The sequence below is a fragment of the Balaenoptera physalus genome (genome assembly GCF_965194825.1).
Source record: "Balaenoptera physalus genome assembly, chromosome: 9".
Lineage (NCBI taxonomy): Eukaryota > Metazoa > Chordata > Mammalia > Artiodactyla > Balaenopteridae > Balaenoptera > Balaenoptera physalus.
In genome coordinates this window covers 96,221,438-96,234,333 of record NC_138888.1, presented here as the reverse complement: position 1 = coordinate 96,234,333, position 12,896 = coordinate 96,221,438, and the positions used below count along the sequence as shown (strand labels likewise).

The 12,896-nt window shown below is 38.6% G+C and overlaps 1 protein-coding gene and 1 long non-coding RNA gene across 12 annotated transcripts in view; one reads left to right on the top strand and one right to left on the bottom strand.

The window, feature by feature from the left end:
• Positions 1-12,896, bottom strand: part of LOC309666676 — a 314,729-nt gene that overhangs the window by 133,771 nt on the left and 168,062 nt on the right. The window lies entirely within an intron of this gene.
• Positions 1-12,896, top strand: part of MYO6 (myosin VI) — a 141,579-nt gene that overhangs the window by 90,999 nt on the left and 37,684 nt on the right. For 10 of the 11 annotated variants that reach the window (XM_082474155.1, XM_082474157.1, XM_082474156.1 and 7 more), the window contains 7 exons: positions 6-150; positions 1,309-1,466; positions 2,850-2,941; positions 5,450-5,522; positions 7,265-7,392; positions 10,131-10,226; positions 10,521-10,694. In XM_082474155.1, coding sequence (XP_082330281.1) covers positions 6-150; positions 1,309-1,466; positions 2,850-2,941; positions 5,450-5,522; positions 7,265-7,392; positions 10,131-10,226; positions 10,521-10,694 — 866 coding nt within the window. Of the gene's footprint in view, positions 1-5; positions 151-1,308; positions 1,467-2,849; positions 2,942-5,449; positions 5,523-7,264; positions 7,393-10,130; positions 10,227-10,520; positions 10,695-11,028; positions 12,573-12,896 lie in introns of those variants that run through there. The other variant, XM_082474152.1, reaches the window with a different exon arrangement.

Below are 12,896 nucleotides of genomic sequence, written 5' to 3'. Positions count from 1 at the left end.
ATTAGGTGGCTGTAATCTGAAGAATAAATCTACTCAGTCATTGGAGTATTGTGCTGAGTTACTGGGTTTGGATCAAGATGATCTTCGTGTAAGTTTAACTACAAGAGTCATGCTAACAACAGCAGGGGGCACCAAAGGAACAGTGATAAAGTAAGTTCCCTCACTCATTGCTCTGTAAAAATCCTGCCTTGTGGGGAAAAAAGCCAGGTCCTCTATCGCTTGCTGAATAAGGCAGACAGTGAGTTTCTAGTGACATATTTCAAAAAATTTTCAACGAAGTAAAAAAAATAAGGATAAAAAAGATCTTTTAGCCACTCAGAAAATTCGGTAACTCTTACTTTGGGAAATATTAGCAAGGTGTGCTTTGCCTGATTCTTTGCTAAGCCAACTGCAGATTATTATTATGAAGAAAATCTCAGCGAGGAGGATGTATAATAGTGCCCTACAGTTGCATGGTTCCTTGGAGAGATTTCTGGAACCCAAGGGAAGGCTGGTAAAAGCACAGGTGGGTGGTCCTCTCAGCAATCATGTCCTCCGTTTCCCCTGTGTTCCAAAGCCATTCTTTTTTGTGTCTTAAGTATGACGTGTCCACATAAGAGTCCCTTTAGGAAAGGGTTCTGTTACAAGAAATGTAAGTTGGAAAATCACTGTTTAGAAGGGATTCAAGTATTGGTCTGACCTGAATGACTTTTAAGGTTACTTCCAAATTTTGATAATTTTTTCTGGTATTGCCACAGGGCCTCACGCTTTATGACAGCATTTAGCACAGTGTTTGGAAATTCTTTCCTGTGGCAGCCTCTCTTCATCGGACTGTGTATCTGTATCTGCAGCGTCCAACACTGTTATACCGTGTAGTTATTTATGTGAAAGAGTAGAGTTGGACAGTTTGGAGTTTAAGATGTAAACATTTTTTTCCTAAACAGTGTTAACCAAGTTTCTGACCTTTAAAGTGGTCTTGAATTAAACACAATTTCTTTTGCATTTAAGAAAGTCACATGGAAGATTATTCCTCTGAATAATTTTTTTATATATTCAACACGTACAGTGAGGTATAAATTAAGGTTAAAAAGATTTTTTGAGCCTAATGTTCTTTTACCCAGTGATCGATTTTTAATCTAATTATCTTGTAGATAATTCTCTTGTAGTATTCTACTTAGCCCTGTTTACCTGTCTCTGTTCACGAATGACATTTTGTAACTATTTATTTTGTTCTTCACAGTGAGTATGTACTTAGTTCTTGGGAATATGGCATTATTTCCACAACATATTACTATGAAGAATTCCTGTTGGTACGGTCTTCTTTTACAGGGTACCCCTGAAAGTGGAGCAAGCAAACAACGCCCGGGATGCCTTGGCAAAGACTGTCTATAGCCATCTTTTCGATCACGTGGTCAACAGGGTAAATCAGTGTTTTCCTTTTGAAACATCATCCTATTTTATCGGAGTCCTAGATATTGCTGGGTTTGGTAAGTATAGTTTTGTTTGTGAGTTTGTATCTGTTTGATATTTTCGCACATATTTAAAATAAAATTTTAAAAACTTTTTTTCCCTTGTAATACCTTTCACTTGATGAAAGGTATTACAAGGGAACTGGTATTCACTTCCAGTTATATGTCCATACCACCATTTCATTTCATAATGCGATTTAAGTAGGAAGCTAATGCTTCAAAAAAAAAAAAGAAAGGAAAGACTCATGGATTTTGGTCACACTAATGCTTAAATTAAAACACGTTGACTGAAACTACTATAGGTAGAGATGTCTCTGTACTCTTAAATGAGTACAGCTGATAAAGGTGAAGTCTTGAGTGCTGCTGATAAAGAGAATTAAGTCATTAAAACAATTGGCTCCAGCGTAGACCTGGGTACAGGTTGACCTAGCACACAGGCCAGACTCATGACTATGTGTAAAAAATTCATCATTAGTGTTAGTTGTCAACAGATAGCTATTTCCAATTAATTTCCACCAAATGAGTACACTGTCAAGATAGATATTTGAGAACAACTGTGGAGGTGTATAACCAGAAATGAAACGAGTCACTGAAATCTGAATGCTGCTTTTGTTCAGAATTACCGTGTTGTAAAAATCTCAAAGTAAGTCTGACCGTTTTTATATTGGGCTTTATCAGTGTGAGCGTTCCCTCTGTGCAAAAGTGTTGTCCTTCGTGATTTGTTTGCCTTTGTCAAGGGAAGATATGAGCGTTTACACTTGGGAGGGGCAGAATTTTGTTTTCGATGTAATACATATTTTAAAATTTACAATAAAGCATTACGTTATGATCAAAGGTAGAGAAACACGTGTCACTGACTTAAGATTTCGTAATCTTCAGACATTTGTTTCCTGGTCTGCACCGTTTTAGTATAACACTCACATACACAGAGTCATGACATTTTAGAGCTACAGGGATCTTAGAAATAATGTAATACAATCCCTTAATTTTAGAAATGCATTAGTATCCATAATATTTTTTCTAACTGTTTTACAGATTATACAGAAAAATATAAAGTACTTACATTTTAAGTCATTTCTCTTCTTTGATTTAGATTGCTTTAACACCTGTGCTTTAAAAATCTTTACAAGTGACATATATTTTACATCTTTTACTATATGACATTTATCTTATCTGCCAAACACCTTTTTGTCAAGCGAAGGTATTTTTAATACTTAATTTTAATGCATATCAAATTTTAAGTCTTGAAATAAGAGCATTTGGGGAGTATGGAACAATTATATGTATATTTTTTAACCTAATGTTAAATTAAACACTGATACAATAAAATTTTATCCTAAGTTAAATTTATTAACGTGACGTTGATCTGATGACGACTCTAGATTCTGGTTTTGTTTTCAGAGTACTTTGAACGTAACAGTTTTGAACAATTTTGCATCAACTACTGCAATGAAAAACTTCAACAGTTTTTTAATGAACGGATTCTGAAGGAGGTAATTGCCATACAATTTAGATTTAAGAACCGCATTAAGCTGTTTTCAATTTCAAGGTACAGAGACATACTGCAGTTAGCCCGATGAATGGGGTGTGGTGTAAGGTGGCCCAGGGAATCAGAGATGCCCAGTGTGGGCCCCAGTGGCCCATCAGAAGTGTTAATGGTGCAGCTGAGGCTTAGGGATCCAGTAAAAACTCTTAATAGGCACCTCCTCAGAAGTGAATGTCTCTTGCTTCTTACTAGTGACTTTTACTAGACTTGAAATTCTGCTTGTTTCTTTTCCTGATTCTGTTGTCTCTACTCCTGCCACGGCCAAACAATAGTCTGCTCTCAGCCCTGACCTGGGCATCTCCCCCTGTTCCTCAGTGTCTCTGCTTCTGTCCACTCCGCTGTCTCCTCGCCCTCTCTCCGTATGGCAGGAAAGCCACCGGGCCAGGAGATTCCCTGGGGGCCGCTGGCCTGGCCCACCTCCGGGCAGCTCTTTCCCTGCCAGGATACCTTGTGCACTGCCAGTGGCCTGTCAGCGGGGTGCTTTTGGCTGGACACCATCTCCGGTCCAGTAAGGACTTCCTGCCCCTGCTCGTAGTAGATGACTGGTGGCCTACACTCACAGTCTCAAGTCTAGGAAGGTTCCTTTGTCACACCTCAGAGCGCACAGTGAGTAAAAGTAGCTTTGGATCAGTGGGTTTGTGATTAGACTCACCATTTTTTACCTTGTATTTGGAATTCTCCACCTACTGATAACCCTTGTCTTTCCTTCCTTTGAGCCGTTTGAGATACGTCTTACTGAATGAAGAAAGTAGAGTTAAAGGGAACTCAGAATTAATCTGTTAATATCATGCAGCCCTTTGTTTTACAGATGAAGAAACTGCAGAAGTTCAGTGACTTCTGCAGGTCTGAACCCTCCTTTCCGGCTGCCGGCTCACAGCACTGTTCCCTTCGTATTAGCACTGCTGTGTTCTGAGTTCCCCACTGTCTCTGGACTTGAAATGTGAAATATTTTCTTTCCTGTTCCCATCCCGTTCATCTTTCCCCCATTTTTATTGTGTTTTGTCTTTATGGGTTTCCTAGTACATTCCAACTTTTATACCTTATCTTATAATATCTTATATATTATACCAATTCTGGCATAAGTAAAGCAGGTTAAAACAAGTACCTATCAGTTAGGATAGTTTCTCTGAAAAGTTTCATCTGGCAGCCTTAGTCCTTTCATTACTGTGTGAAGTTTTGCATGTATGCTTCTCACTTAATCAGCCTTCGTTCTTCCCTTCCACACCAGCCCAGCAAGCTTTATGTAGAAACTACATGAAGAGGAGACAGTGCCTTGATCCATGTTTATTTTTATAATGATTCTTTAAAGTAAATGTGTGAAGTTCAAATTCAGGTTGAGTTCAAGTAGACGGTGCCTTCTAGAATGACAGAAACCTTTTCTAAATAGTACGTCTCGTGGGAGGAAATATTTAAAGGTTCAGGGGGAAAAAAAGGTTGAAATATACATCACCCTAAGCGCATTACGTTGCTCACCCATCTGTGATAAAATCCCTCCCTCCTCTTTTTTTTTTTTTTAATTTTAAGAAGATACCAGAATTACATCCAGGAACTTAACTTTGACTTGTAAATTATTCTTCTAAATTATGTTTATTTTCCCCAATGATATACTCCTCATTTATATCACTGTGTAGATATTAGAGCCCATTTGCAGTTAATTGCTCTTTCCTTGACGTTAGTACTTGTCTATAAATGTTATAAATCTGCTCTACCTGTCTTTAGACAATGATTGAGGGCTATTGAGGATATATAATAGGAGAGACAAATTTCATGTCAGCAGGGAGCTTGTTTGTTTAGCGGTTTTTTAAGCTTTTTAAAATTATCAAAGCAAGTTATGTTCCTCTGTGTATTCCAGGGGTAAACGATGGCCTTCAGGACAAATCCAGCATGCCGCCTAATTTTACCAATGAAATTTTATTGGAAGCCAGCCATGCTTCTTCATTTACTGTTATCTGTGGCTGCTTTCGCCCTGCAGTGGCATAATTGCACAGTTGTGACAAAGGCAGCACGGCCCACAGCTGAAAATATTTACTATCTGGCCCTTCCAGAAAAGTTTGCCGATCCCTGGTCTATTCTACTGGGAAGTTTGACTTCAGAATTGCTGAAAATGTTTCAAAGCCCTGGTCTTGTCTTGGGTTTGAATGGTTACAAACAGATCCCTGTGTTTGTGCCTGGCTGCCCAGCGTATTTCGGGAAAAGCGTGCTTATCTGCAGGAGGGAACATTTCCACATAGTGTAAATCATGTTATGTTGGCCATGTAAGTTTTGATTTCGCCTTGCTTTAGGGGCAAGGATTTTTCTTCCCTAATGTTTGGTAAGGCTTGTCAGTCCCCGAATCAGCTGGTGTGAACCTCGTACACGGACTAATCAATAACTGTTACGATCGGATATGGCACAGTGAATCCATTTCCTATCACACAGTAGCTCCATATCTATGATTATGATTATTTCATTTTAGGAACAAGAACTCTATCAAAAGGAAGGTTTAGGTGTGAATGAAGTACATTACGTGGATAACCAGGACTGTATAGGTATGTATTTTTTTTTGCTCTACTTTTGGGAAGTATGGGAAGATACAGTGAATGATTTCACTAGTAATTTTTCTGTGCTCTGCTGGTGATGGGACTTGAAATTGTGGTACTTGAGAGAGGTTTTACTTCTCTAGTACTGCTAGGAAGTTATTTTTCCTATGAAGGCATCGAATTCAGCTATACTGAAAGTTTTCGTAAAATTCCTTCTATCTACTGTGAGGGATATTTTCTTTCTTAAACAGTTAACGTGAATAAGTTAAGGAGGAAAAAATTGCTTAAGCAGTGAAGGGATTTCTTATCTCGTGTGGGGAAGCCCGAGGCGTCTGCCAGGATTTGGCTTTGCCATCTGCAGTTCTTTGTTTCTATTCTCTGCATCGGGGCACCCTCTGGCATCACAAGTTCCACGTGTCCCATACAGATAGCACCGTGCAGCAGGAGAACAGGGTCTCTGTTTTCCTTGTCTGTTTTTATCAGTAGAGAAGCCTTTCCCTGTCCCACCCAGGGAGTGCTCAGTCTGCCTTTTTCTTTCCCACCCATCTCTGAAATCAGCTGTTGGGCAAGCCTTGCTTTGAAAGTGGAATCTGACAGTTGAGTCAGTGACTCATGTGCTAGATTTGGACAAGATAGTGTAATAGTAATAACAACAACAATAACAATAATAACAGTACTTTACATTCGTGTTTCTTCTCAAAGCACTTTCACATCCTACCTGGTCCACTCAGCATGTCCCTTCACACACCATATCCTTTCTCAGAGATATCTTGGCTGGAACTCCTCCCCTTCCATTTCTCCTTCAGCCCACTTCAGCCGTGCATCTATCAGAATACTCTCATTTATAGCTCAGTTAGCACGTACCCCTCCACCTCCATTAACTGCCCAAGAAGCATCATGCTCTGACCAGTGCAGTCAGAATGTTGATTTCTCTTCTTATGTCCTGCGGCTTTTAGAGTCTGTCCCATTTAGCACTTCTGGATTTCTCTTCCTATGTCCTGCGGCTTTTAGAGTCTGTCCCATTTAGCACTTCTGGATTTCTCTTCCTATGCCCTGCGGCTTTTAGAGTCTGTCCCATTTAGCAGTTCTGGATTTCTCTTCCTATGTCCTGCGGCTTTTAGAGTCTGTCCCATTTAGCACTTCTGGATTTCTCTTCCTATGTTCTGCGGCTTTTAGAGTCTGTCCCATTTAGCACTTCTGGATTTCCCTTCCTATGCCCTGTGGCTTTTAGAGTCTGTCCCATTTAGCACTGCTTATGTATTTAAGCAGCTTACATTTTATAGTTATTTTAGACATGCAGGAAATTCAAAAACATGAATGGAAGGAGCATAAATATGTGCTGTTACTGACGTTTTGCTGGAAAGTTTTTGAATCTATATCTATAAACAATTTTAAAAAGCTAAGCCTGCAAAAACTTGTGTAGTTTTACTTCAATTTGAATATAGATGTCATGTGGGAGTGGAGGGATTTCTGGCTCTTTAGCCTCTGTCCTGGCTTACAGATGGAATGGTTATTATGTTAGTTGCTTTCTTTATGGAGTGGTTTTTCTAAAACCTATATTAAATATATGATGTTATTTTCTAATAAATTGCAGATGTGAAGTAAAATTCATCTGCTCTCTGTAGCTTGTGAGAGAATACAGTACTTACAGAATCATGTTACATTGTTTCTGACCAGTCCTCACAATTTGTGATCAGTAAGTTTAAAATGTTATGTTTTTTATCCTGTCATATTCCGATTTTTTGAAATAGATTTAATTGAAGCAAAATTAGCGGGAATACTGGATATTTTGGATGAAGAAAATCGCCTTCCCCAGCCAAGTGATCAACACTTTACATCTGAAGTTCACCAGAAGCACAAAGACCATTTCCGACTCTCTGTGAGTTAGCTACTTCAAAATTGAGCCTCTGGTGGGAAGAAAAACTTTTAGAAAGATGTACTAGACATTAGATATTAGGTAATTAGAATCATAAGTTATGTAAGGCTTTGAACAGCTATAAACATCTTCTGTAATTAATCCAGCACAGTATCTTCTATAGATGACCATTTAATTTGTATCTATATATTTTTGCTGCTGCTGATCTATCTAATCAAGGCGATTTTAGCTGGATATAAACTACATTTCACCTATCTAAAACGTACAAAAAAGTTTACCTGTTTTTATGTTCTCCCTTCTGAGTTAAGTGGCCATCAGTTGCTCTGTTTTGTATCATGTGACCTTGATCGCTTTCCAGGGGTTAGCACCTCGAGTCACAAGCAGCTACCTGTCTGCAAATTTGTAAGACCAGCAAAGCTTGTGGCTAAGAGTCTGACTGGTGGAAGCCATTCATTTAGTGATCAGTGAATTGATTTTGATGCTCTTTCCTTGGGAGTTTTGAATGGAAAAATGTACTCAGAGAGGGTCATAGAAGCTGCAGCAATAGAAGAATTAGCTAAAGGGAAAAACAGATACAGAAGGCAGTAGAAATAAATGAGAAGTACACTTCTGAAAGGGTCAGAAGACCTGGTTCCGTAAACTGCTGTGCTTGACTACCTGCTGCGGCAGTGAACGGTAGGGCTGTTCTCCATAAGGCTGGAGTGTGCAGCTGTTGAGGTGTTTTCCATGTTCACCTAGCTCTGGGTTTATCTTTACACTCAACCCCCATCACCTGCGGTAATGCAAGCACAACTCCATCCTTGCACCCAGAAAGAGCCGACTAGCACAGAGAAATGTAGATGTTAATTTCACCCACGAAGGTAGGTGCTGCCTCATCTTAGAACAACAAAGAAAGGAAGGAAGGAAGGAGAGAAAAGCTGCTTAGAGTGGCAGCTGCCTCCTGTACCGTTTATTGTTTTGAGACTGCAGCGTAGTATAACATTCGCTGCTTTGATGGGTCCAGGAGTTTAAGTGAATGAAAGCAAATATTCTTGTTTCCATACGTCATTAACTAAATCAAGAACGTGAATAGGTTGAAGGCATTAAGAAGCTGATTATAATTATGATAACCTTCTCTGGGGACTGCATCTCACAACTACCTGCTCCATGGACTTGGAGTTCTTCTGTATCCTTAAATAAGTCATATGATGTGGAGGCTGCCTCTCTCTGTTCAGTAGAGACAGAAAAAAGCAGTATGCGTGGGGCTTCCCTGGTGGCGCAGTGGTTGGGAATCCGCCTGCCAATACAGGGGACACGGGTTCGAGCCCTGGTCCGGGAAGATCCCACATGCCGCGGAGCATCTAGGCCCGTGAGCCACAACTACTGAGCCTGCGCTCTAGAGCCCGCGAGCCACAACTACTGAAGCCTGCGCGCCTAGAGCCCGTGCTCTGCAACAAGAGAAGCCACTGCAATGAGAAGCCCGCTCGCTGCAACTAGAGAAAGCCCACATGCAGCAACGAAGACCCAACACAGCCAAAAATAAATAAAATAAATTAAAAAAAAAAAAAAGCAGTATGCGTCCCCAACAAAACTTGCTGCGAAGATTAAAGACGTACATCTAGTCCTGTTTATTCACTGCTCTCTGTGAAGACCACTCTGTGGATGCTTGGTTGCCTTTACCAAGAGTACTCACTGCTAGTCAACAAATTATGACCAGGGTTTCAGAGACATAGAGCTCCAAGGACAGCAAACTAAAGCATCAGGGATGGACTATGGCCACTTTCCTCAAAAGAGAACAAGAGCAAGACAGTAAATTCCGAGTTGTACAGAACATTACTTTTATTGTATGTCTTTGAAAATAAAATTATTAATAACCATTTATTGAACCTTTAGCATGTGCCAGGCACAGTCTAAGAGTTTTGCTTGAATTTCTGTATTTGATCCCCATGATAATCCTTTGGGGTAGCTCCTGCTTGCAACCCCGTGCTAGAGGTGAGGGGACGGGCACGGAGACCTCCATGTTTAGCATAGAGAGAAAGTGCTGGATTTGGGCAGCAGGCCCGCGTTTTGACCCCAGGGTCGCCCTCTGACTCGTGCCGGCCTGCTGCCACGCAGAGGGGGGGCTCTGTGATCTGCTAGCTCTCTCACCCAGCGAAAGCCTGGGAAGGTTCTGATGTCTTAGCTTGTTCATTTTTGAATGAGATTGTCTTTCTTAACCTTAGGCTATTTTGAGGGTCAGATGTGATCTTTTATTTTGGAAACTTTCAAATACGATACCAACATGAGATATTACAGTTAGATAGTACAACCGGAAAATGATGTTGTTTCCTTCAAATAGATTCAGGCTCATTGTGTAAACGTGTTAGGGTGTATGGTTTAAATCAGTAGTTTGGGTGTTTCTGTAGAACAGTGCTTCTCGACCTTGGCAATGCCTAAGGATCACCTGATGTAAATGGTGTAAGAGGCTTAAAAGTTCTCCAGCTGATTCTCGTTCAGCAGCCAAGCTCAAGAGCCACCACTTTAGACGCAGGCATTTAACTTTATAAACCTTTGGTCCTTTTCTCTTTCCTGAGAGATTATAACCAAAAATATTTGCTAGATCTTACTGGTACTTTAAGGCTTATTTAAAAAGCAGTATAATTATATAAAGTATGAAAACTCCCTTCATAATTTTAAGTATTTCACATGCCAGATGTTTTCTAAAGGAAGTTGTGTAGTATATTTTTGATAATTTAATCACTGGTGCATGTATTATTTTTCAGATTCCCAGAAAGTCTAAGCTGGCAGTTCACAGGAACATCAGAGATGACGAAGGTTTCATCATCAGGCATTTCGCAGGGGCAGTGTGCTATGAAACAGTGAGTATAACTTTTACCGGGAGGAAACCGTGTGATGTTGAAGCTGTGCTGTGCAATATGGTAACATCTAGCCACATCTGGCTATTTAAAGTTAGATAAAATTTAAAATTCAGTTCCTCAGTACACCGGCCACCTTTCATGTGCTCGATATCCCCACTGCCAGGTGGTGCCGATATTGGACAGCACAGCTACAGAACATTTCCGCCACCTCAGAAAAGTTCTACTGGGCAGCACCATGTTAAGGAATGTTATCACAAGATGGACCGAATCATTCCTGTTTGCTTTATGTTTCAGACTCAATTTGTGGAAAAAAATAACGATGCTTTACATATGTCTCTTGAGTCCTTAATATGTGAATCCAGGGATAAATTTGTCCGGGAATTATTTGAATCATCCACAAATAACAACAAAGATACTAAACAAAAAGCAGGAAAACTTAGCTTCATCAGTGTGGGAAACAAGTTTAAGGTATTTGTGCTCAATGTATTACTTGAATTTTTTTCTTACTGCATTAAAATTGTAATTGTTTTATACTCTACAGTGGATAGTGTAGATCACTCTGAGAAGTCCCACGAGTGAGATTCAGGAGCAGACCCTGAACTGTTGATGTTTGTATGCAAAATAACATACAATAGGCATAGTAATTGACCATACGGAAACCTTGTAATTTTACGAATGTGTTCCTTCTTGGTGCTTTAACATGTCTGATTGCTTCTCCTAATGTTCTTGCTTCTGCTTACTGTCTGGTTGACCTTCAAACCTTCTCTTTCCCATGTGTTTTTCTGTTTCCTTCCTCATTCAGCAGTTTTGTTTTAGCTGGAGTAGTCCAGCTCCAGATGGCTAGAGAGGACTAGTTGAGTTGAGAGAGGAAAAGCAGGCACTGCCAGGGGCTTCAGGTAAATGATCACTTTCGTGGACTCCTACTTACAGAGTGGCTGCCGTGTTAAAAAGAGCCCAGCTCGAGTTAATGATTTCATTTTGTAATTCATTTTTAACGTGTTTTCTCTCATAGTGCATTTTGGGTGTGCATATTACACTAAAATGTGATGAAAGCTTTTAATAACTTCTGTAACAGATAAATGCTTTGTGTGGCAAACCCTTCAAATTGCTTATTTGACATTGAAGAACACTTCATTTGTTTCATTAACTTTGGATCAGGAATTTATTCTTTGAGGTCTGATAAGGAATTGTCACATGATGTGCCTTAGAAATGCAACACTGCTATTTGGTTCTAATTGCTGAGTATTTTGCATAGAAAAAGATAATTTAAAAACTTTGTGTCACGTTTAATGAATAAAAAATTATAATAAATAGATCAAAGAAATAGAATTAGTTTCTCTCTTATACATTTCCACAGAGTCTTTTTGTTCTGTTTACAAGAAAACTGCATATGCCTTTCATTATGTGTACTTCAAATATTAAAAATGATGTAATTAGGAACAATATTTAGGACTCAGAATACTAGGATACTAACAGTGTAAGCTTCCTGAAATCCCTTGTGGATTGAAATGGGCTCTAAATAACTAACTTGATAAAATCATGTTTATAAAACAAAAGCTGAAACACAGATATAGGAGAATTCCGCTTATAACACATTTTTTCAGTTAACTGAATAAAAAGTCTTAAACTTTATTGTAAGTTATATTCATTAATTATGAATTTCTTCTTCTCTTGACAATATTCTTTCTCTTATTTGGATATTCTTAGATTCTTAAATAGACATAATGATAACAGATTGGTTTAAAATAGTACATTAGCCTGTATGAAATGGATATCATTTATTAATTGTTTTCCTACTGTGATATCGTTATATTCCTAGCAAGAACATACTTGAAATTTTAGACAATATAAATAAAATAAAAAACATTCTTAAAATTCTTTGGACTAAGGTATTTTATATTGAGACTTTAAATGCCTTAAAATTGCTTATATTGCAATACAATGTATTTTGCACATCAAACTGCTTGAAAACTGTAACTAAAAGATGTAACATTGTTAATAATAACATTTCAAAATGTTTTTATTGAGATACTTTGAAATGAAATATTAGTAGTAATTCTTATTTTTAAATATAGTAGAATAGCTCATTAAATTCAAATTCAAATTCAAGTTATGGGAGGCAATAAAACAAAACAGGCTAGCATTTACAGTAATACTTCAGTTATCGAACATGACCGAGAATCAGAAGTTTTCCACTGTGAAGTGACATTTTCAGGTTATTGAAATAGAACTCTTTTACTATTAGTGTGTTAGAAAAAGTAATTCTTTTTGATGAAAATCATATTCTTTTATTATATACATGAATAATTGTACTCTTTAAAATAAAAATAAAATACAAGTAAAGCATGCGTTGCGTAAGGCTATTTATTATGCCTTTTGGTCTTTGACCGCTGTTCTTTGGTAATTGACGTTCTTCCCTCTTCTCTCAGATGCTATAGTTTATTTTTGCTGCTTCTGCTGACTTAACTTTATCTCCATTTTTTGGGAGAATACTGTGCTATGGATTAGGAAGCATGGGCTTTGTCACAGTTGTTTTCTTTCCAAATTAGAGGCTCTTACACTTGCTTTTCATTTGTGTGCTGGTCTAGACTGGTTAAGGTTGTCAGAACTCTGTGAAGCAGATCAGTGGGTATGACTGTATGTTTTTAATCCAGTGAGAAATTCACTCCA